At 35.0% G+C, this 8,553-nt stretch overlaps 1 protein-coding gene across 4 annotated transcripts in view; it reads left to right on the forward strand.

Annotated features, from left to right (window-relative positions):
* LOC138704870 (putative helicase mov-10-B.1) overlaps positions 1-8,059 on the forward strand; it is a 109,189-nt gene extending 101,130 nt beyond the window's left edge. For 3 of the 4 annotated variants that reach the window (XM_069833214.1, XM_069833215.1, XM_069833216.1), the window contains exons 18-19: positions 947-1,247; positions 6,216-8,059. In XM_069833214.1, the coding sequence (XP_069689315.1) occupies positions 947-1,247; positions 6,216-6,416 (502 nt within the window). In that variant the 3' untranslated portion in view covers positions 6,417-8,059. Of the gene's footprint in view, positions 1-946; positions 1,248-3,795; positions 4,205-6,215 lie in introns of those variants that run through there. The other variant, XM_069833217.1, reaches the window with a different exon arrangement.
* The last annotated feature ends 494 nt before the right edge of the window (positions 8,060-8,553 follow it).

The raw sequence follows: 8,553 nt of genomic DNA on the forward strand, positions 1-8,553 counted from the left end.
AATATATTTACAAACCATTTTTGTTGCATTGTATTCCCCCACTTCAATTACTTCTCAACATAATCTCCACCATTATTGAGGCATTTATCGAGTCGTGGCACAAGTCTTTCTGTCCCCTCATTGTAGAATTCGCCCGCCTGCGATGCGAACCACACCCGGACTACTGTTTTCACTTCTTTTGTGGAAAATTCAAGGAAAGCGAAGAAATTGCGAACCTTCTGTCCTCATGAATTTTTTCATCGACAGCACGCACCAAATCATCATTGATCAAAGATGGCCGACCGGTACTCTGCTCGTCATGCACAGAGACGCGGCCCTTGTTGAACTTCCTAACCCATCTCCTGACCATTCCATCACTAATGGCATCATCACCATACACCTCACAAAGTTGACGATGAATGTCAGCTGGTTTGATGTTTCTCGCATTCAAGAAATGGATAACAGACCGCATCTCATAGTTGGCGGGATGCTCGATCACTTTAAACATTTCAACTGATCACAACTAACCACACACACGGACTGAAGCTCTGAAACTGCATACACAGCTTGCCTGAGGACTGAAGAAGAAAACACGCGTGGGAAAAATAACAATTGCAGCGATGCGATGGCTATAATTGAAAACGGAACTTACTTTAAGAACACGCCTTGTATATATTGCATAATAAAATTTTTGCAAAATAATATAGTCATTGAATCGCTTTATTTTATACATTTTATGTAGTATGTATTTAAAATATTATCAACTTCTTTTTACACGAAAACCTACTATGAATGCACTGTAAAATTTACATGGCTGATATGTGACGCAAGTTAGTTTTAATTTATCAGATGCTTCTGTTTGGCAGAATTCTCCCTACAGAAAAGATTATCACTATTTTGTTTTTCTGTTTATGTGTAAATATATTTTGACTCTTTCTCATCTTCTAATGAAAGCTGTCCTTTTCAGTTACTTCAATTTGTATGAAATCGAGACAGTGATGGTATATGTCAGTACCCTCCTGCGTGGTGGTCCATCCCGTGAGCCATTGGAGCAGAAAGAAATTGGAATCATAGCTCCTTATATTAGGCAAGCATACAAATTGAAGGGAAAACTTAAGGAAAAAGGCTGGGATGACATAGAAGTTGGTACAACAGAAACATTCCAGGGCCGTGAGAAGCGTGTTATTCTCATTTCCACCGTACGAAGTAACCGGAACCTCCTTGACTATGATGCCAGGTTCCGATTGGGCTTTGTGGCAAACCCAAAGGTTAGTACTCGCATCTTTAGAATATGTTTCTTGAAATCTAGTGGAGTTTTATGGTTCAGATACTGAATTTTTCCTTGCTGCAATTTGTTGTACTAAACAGCACAATGACTTTCGAGAACCAGCCTTTACTCTAGAACAAGTTTTATCTCTGTGAAGATAACGCTGTACTCGACTTTGTATCAGTCATCCAATGCTCAACTCGTTCCTGTGTTAACTGACTCATATTTAAGTCAACATGAAATTTTCGTTACCATTAGGAACTTAAAAAGAGATACTAGCAATTCCAAAACAATAGCACTTTTGAATAAGAAAAAAATGTAAATACGAGAATGAGTCTGTAAGTTACAAATTGAGATAGCAGTTAGGTTAATATTATTAATGTGTAGGTATGTGAAGAAATCATAACTGACGGCTACAGTAGCTGCTATATTGTTAGCATCCTCCTAGATACATTTGATTGAAACATTCTTGTTATACATCTAACTTGTTTCGTAACCACCATTTTCTTATCACCAGTAATATTCCTATTTGTAGATTATTTTCTTAACTATAATTCAAAAGACGGACATAGATAATTTATTGTGTACCCATTTATGAAGATAAACTTGTGTTTTCTCTATTATATTCAAAAGCATCTTTAGTAATCCCAGAAAGTAGGACGTCTGACTTCAATTACGAATTGTGTGGTTTAAGGAGATGTAATTAATATTGCACAGAATCACATAAAATGTCTATTCGTTTATTGTAATAACTTCTAATATTATTTTGCTATTTACAAAAGTCTGTTTTTAAACTTGATAAAAATAGTAAAACGTATTGTGAGATTCTAAGTATAGTATGTACTTGTCAAGTTACCAACAGTACCATAAAAGTAGGTTATTCTGTAGTAATAATGACATACTTAAAAGGGCACTTCATCATCAATACCAGTTGGCGTCCTTTTACGCAAATATAGAAAAAATAATGCAAAACTAACTAAAAAATTTTTAATTGTTGTGGATTGAGTCTTGGTCATAGTTTCATTAAGACGAGATGACTCATGTTTCATATTATTATAATGGAAATGAACAAGTTGTAAAAAGAACAACCAGGTTTATAGGGTTTAAAAGATGTTAACAAGCATCAGTATCATTTTAAAATGTAACATATCACTTCATCTAACAAACCTGTGCTTACTAAAAACTGTAAAATAGCACTTACACTATTAAAATTATTACCAAGAGCTCGTGTAATGTCAGGAGTATTACATATACTGTTGATGCGTCAGAAATTTCAGAGGGGGTGGGTGTAAGGAGGTGAAACCTAAAATGCAATTAACACTGGTTTTAAATTTCCCCCTCAAAATCTAAATTTACATTCAATTTAAATAAATAGTTATTTGCTGGAGGAGACTGCCTCCAGATATGGAGGGTAGCTGCAAATGTATTGAGTAGGCAGTTGCGGACAGCTGATAAGAGGTGAACCTCCAGCTTGAAGGGCTAAAACCCATCACCGTAAAAAACAGCTTGTTACGAAACCCCAAAATAAGCCTCGGAATGGGACTGGTTCTCTGGTACGACCACAGCAAAGGAATAATCTTGCTCAGGATAGGGATGGCAAGGAGGACGGCAATGAATGTCCTGGGTTCTGTAAAGGCCATATACAGTAGCGTGCAAATTAATCCGAACACGACATATTTTTACATTTTCTGTCATTGTTGGCCTCACAGCTGCTCATACCTCTTTAATTGACATATGTAGTACGTGTAATTCCATTGTTGAAGGTCTGTCGCTATTTTTTTTTTATAATATGTGACATTTTGCCTGTCATTTTGTACTTATAAGCATTTCAGTTGTGTTGAAGACTTAATACTGCAATCCTGTGTACATTCTGTCGTCTTCGCAAATGGATACAACTCCACGAAACGAAAACGGTCTAAAATTATAACATTAGCAGAGCATTCTTCTATGACACAGAGGCAAATTGCTGCAGAATGTCACATCGGTTTGGCTACTGTTAATTTGATCATAAAACGATACAGGGAGACTGGATCCATCACACCCCAGAAAAAAGGAAACTGTGGCCGGAAAAGGAAGACTTCACCTGCAGATGATCCTTTAATTGTCAGGAAAAGTAAATTAAATCTTAGACTAACTGCGAATATTCACGTCACAACAGTGCTGCGTAGGCTTTTGGAAGCTGGACGAAGGGCTTGTAAGCCTATTAAGAAGCAACTGCTAACCCCTGTTATGTGCAAAAAACGCTTAATGTGGGCAAAATTACATCAACACTGGACAGTGAATGACTGGAAGAATGTACTTTTTTTCCGATGAGTCTCATTTCGAGGTCCACGGCCACCGTGTTTCTTACGTACGGAAAAGATCCAAAAAAGTAACAGCAGCTCATCTCCAACAAGCACCCAAATACCCCCCTAAAGTAATGTTTTGGGGTTGTTTTACACATGAAGGGCCTGGAGCATTAATACCTATCAAGGGAATGATGAATTCTGACAAATATATTCACTTATTGGAAACCAGAATCGTATCCCAGCTGCAAAAATCATTTCCAGATGGCAGAGGTGTGTTCCAACAAGACCTGGCACCATGCCATACGTCTCGAAAAACTACAGAATTCTTCAACAAGAAGAATATTCAGGTACTCCCCTGGCCAGGCAACTCACCCGACATCAACCCCATTGAGAACTTGTGGTCAATTTGCAAAAGAAGAATGCAAAAAATGGATTGTTCTACAAAGGAGAAGATGATTTCTGCCCTCATTGGTGTATGGTTTCGCGATGAAGAAATGAAGAATATTTGTGGGAAATTAGTGGAATCCATGCCAAATCGTCTCAGAGCTGTTATTAGGAACAAGAGAGGCCACATAGATTACTGAGGTATGTCTTAGATCCTTTTTTTTTTATATCCTGTTTGAGTGTTTTTGCATAAGTAATTACGTTGTTCGGATTAATTTGCACGCTACTGTATAAGTAAGTAAATAGTTATTTAGACTAGGAAGTTTTGAAATGCAAGTCTTGTATAACACAATCAGATAAGCATGTAACAAATGACAGTGGCCAATCCTTATATAGTAGGCCTACTCACTGCCACCTCTTTGTATCGTGATACTGCTATAGGCCAATCCTCTTGCCGAACATTGTTCTTTTTTTTATTAAATTTATTTTCCTCCTTCCATTATCACCAAAGAGAACTCTTGAAGTATTGTACCATTTATTGTGATCTTTTATGACAGTATACTAATATGCCATTTAAGTAGTATCTCTGATTGTAGCATTTTCCACCTCATTACCATGAATTCTAACGTGGCCCACAATTCATTCTGCTCCAACCTCAGAACCCAATGTCAGAAGAGTGGAAGGCTGAATAGCACTTACAGAATCAAAGTAGATGCGGAATCTACCACAAAGTGGAATAACCTCTCAGAATAATCAGGCTGTTCCATTACAGTATTCTTTTCTTATATAACATTTCAGAGTTGATGTTTAAACTTTTTATGTTCCAATAATTCACTGAACATATGCATTTTCATTCTTCTCTTCATGTCGAAACTTTTATTTCAATAGGTTTGCGTTAGATACAGACATTCATAACTCATTATGATTAATAATACATTTCAAAAGAATGTAACTAATTTACTCTCTGGCAGCGATGGTAGTAATCTAATGCTCTGATTCTTGACTTCTTGCCATTTGTTGTCACAGCACAATACATTTTTGTATTTTGTTGTAGCTTGTTGCACTATAGTAAATGTCCCCCCTACTTACAGTACATATGATACTGGGATGGGAGGTGGAAATTTAGAAACTTGCTGGCAAGCTGTCATGTCTGGTGTTCAGTTGAGAAATACAGTTCCCTTTTTGACTTGTTGATATGCAGCAAGGATTTTTATATTTTCTTTTGACTTGTTCCCTCATTCTTTATAGAAATATACTCGAGTGGTGGCTTGTGTCTTTTATTTAATTAGGATTTTTATTTTATTATAGGACAGATATGTAGTTTCTGTCTGTGAAACAGTAATTAGTTAGTTCCTTTGCTGTGGAATCCGCATTTCCGTTTCTTGTGATGCTGTAGAGTAATAGTACTCATTGAAGAATTGTGTTCTTCCGAGCTACTGCAAAGTTCTTAATGCTGTCTTGCATTATATTACAGAACGTCCTCTTTTGTAGTAAAGGATCTTCCAATAAAAGTGTCATATTTTTTAAATTAAACAATTGTATAAACGAAAGAAGTTTATTTTTTTAATTATTATTGTTTTGAAGCACGCTTAATGTCATTATGTGCCTAGATGGAAGAAGACGTCAGTTAAATGGCCGCTGCACGTTCATTGGGTTGTGTGTACACGGATCTTTCAATTAAACAAACATAAATCAGGATCAATTTCACGAATAACGCGCTTGATATTGTTCCGTATGTCATTAACTGTTTCTGGCTTGTTAGCATAAACATAACTCCATAAAAAGTAATCCAGTGATGTTAAATCACATGATCTCGGGGCTAGTTAATATAACCACCATGTGAAATGATGAAGCCTCAAAAGATCGATTGTTTCCTGAGCAGTATGATACGTGGCACCATCTTCGTGAAACCAGACGTTTATGAAATCCATACCTTCCAATTGAGGCCAAAAATAATCCTTTATCATAACCCAGTAATTTTCTCCATTGACAGTCAGAGCAGGGACAGTTACGCACTTCACGTAATGCATGGAATGCTTGGCAAACGGATGACCTATTTTGATAATAAATTTTAACGATTTCTATGCATTGTGGAAAGGTGTAATGTACCATGATTATTTGTTAATAACAACTGTAACCATGGGAAAAATATGACTGCAATAGCTTCATAAACATGGCAGCTGTTATATGTTAAAAGTAGGACACTCTTATTGGAAGACCTGTTACTTCTTGGTTTCAGATTGCTTGTGTTGCAGATGTGTTAATCTTAATGAAAACTTTATTTTTTTTTTTTTCAGAGATTTAATGTGGCAATTACAAGAGCAATATCATTGCTCATTGTTGTGGGCAATCCCCATCTTCTGGAAAAAGACTCCAACTGGAAAGATTTAATAAATTTTTCAAGGGCTATTGGTTCATACAGAGGCTGTGTATACAGTCCTCTTATCGGAAAAGCATGGATGGAGTCAGTGTTGAAGAAATTCAGCAGTCAGGCATAAATTGAAACATCTTTCCTTCAGAGTTTATGCTAGCATTTAATGTGCCTTCAATTAAAAGGTTATAGTTTTTATATAATTGAATTTGTTTGTGCAAGTCAATTATTTTTCCACTTGTGATTGTGTGGTGCTTACGTTTTTAAGTTGTGCCATTATATATGAGAATGTTTTATGATGATGTATCCAATGAATTTTTGTGGTTAAGCTTAATTGATAGTGAGATCACTTTGTGCTGATTCCTCTAACCAACAATAAGAATTAACGGTGACTGGTGTCTTTTGAATGATGGTGACTTTCAATACCTTCTTTATTTAAATCACTGAGTGGTCACTTTACCACTTCTAGTTAGAGGGATTAAGAGTTTTCTGTCATTATGCTTCACCATTTTTAAGTGGCAAGGGACATAGTTACAAACCAAACAATTCACGTAGTTACAAACCAAACAGTTCATTCAGTTGTTTTCTGGGCGTAGTCAGTACCATGCCTAACCTGAATTGAATAATAACGACATTTATTTTTCATACTTCATAAATCCCACAAACACCCTAACATGTAACTTGTTAAATGAACCATCTCAGGATTCTGATGTGATAAACTTTCAACTACTATTACTTCAAATATAAAAATCGAATGAAGGAATGAAAACCATGTTCTTAGCCATAAAGTACAATGAATTAATGGCAGTATAGACTTTGTTTTGTTTTTATTCCGTGAGCAACTACATTTTTAATATTAATAATAGGTTTCTAGATTTTCAAATTAAATTACAATATATGTCAAAATTTTAATAAGCAGAAACTGTCAAGATACTTAATGCACCATCTAATTCTGGTCATTAATATAGTGGCTACATTCTAGCCTATATTGTACCGTTACTTCATTACTAATCATTCACCAGTATAAACACTCGATACAATTAAAAAAAAAAAAAAAAAAAGGTAAATTATTACAACACTTTTCCTGCCCAAGTTGTATGTCATCTTAATTTATTGTCACTGACTTCTCAAATATCGTTAAAAATTACATTTCTTGTTCTTTGCAATAATCCATACTGTTATTTGTTCACACAAAACATGCTTTCTATCCTATAGTGACTGGACATTTAATTACGGTGGACAGCAGTTCACAGTTTTCGAGCAAATGATTGTTAATTGGTGACATGTACTGTATAAGAATATTCTTTAATTCATTATAGTTACAGAAAATAATTAAATGCATACTGATTTACATTCTTATTGCTCAGACTTTGTCAGGTATTCATCTGGGCTCTTATATTACACTGCAGGTTTTGACAGCGTATAACAAAACTGTTTAAAACAAAATGCTTGCTTGCCTACATACATACATACATACGTACATACATAATATATAAAGAAAAATTTATGAGAAAAGCCACAGTAAATATCTTCAGTTATTTGAAAGTTAAGATTTTCAATTCCCCCCCCCCCCCTCCCGGTTATTGTAACTTGTGAGGAACCAGCACAACAGTGTATTGAAACTGTAGTAAACCAATGAAGTCTATTTTTTTTTTAAGTCTGGAATAATAGGATATATTCATGCATTACTTTTATTGATGTTTTTATAGGCTTTGTTTTAGTGTGATTTTTATAAATGTCAGATTGTGAAAAATATATCGACTATTGTTATTTCTGTGTCATTATTGGATATCGAATATTGATAAATTGTGATATCACTGTAAAAGGAACGTGACTTGGTACTGAAATGAAAACTGCAGTCATGTTCTTCATCATCATATTCGCATATGAGGGCTGTTCAGTAGACTTGCACTAACTTCATTGCTCATTGCTCAGAGGTGTGAAATTAAAGCATTAATTATTTGAGAAATAGTATTTATTAGCTGAAACCTGTTTTGCTATTTACATTATTTGAAAGGGATAAATGAAATAAATGGTAATGAACATACTTAATCACTGTTACAATGTTCAGTTAAATAACTATGTTTCAGCTATGTCGCCTAAAAAAAGATATAAACATACCAAAACCATGCAAAAAAAAAAGAGCACATATGTTGAGGAGGATCCATTTTGTTATAATGGTGTAACACTGAATAAACATTTGTGTTTAAATTCATGGCAATGGCAATTGTTGTACCAGTAATTTAAAAACAAACATTCGAAAT

Source organism: Periplaneta americana, chromosome 8, assembly GCF_040183065.1.
Source record: "Periplaneta americana isolate PAMFEO1 chromosome 8, P.americana_PAMFEO1_priV1, whole genome shotgun sequence".
NCBI lineage: Eukaryota > Metazoa > Arthropoda > Insecta > Blattodea > Blattidae > Periplaneta > Periplaneta americana.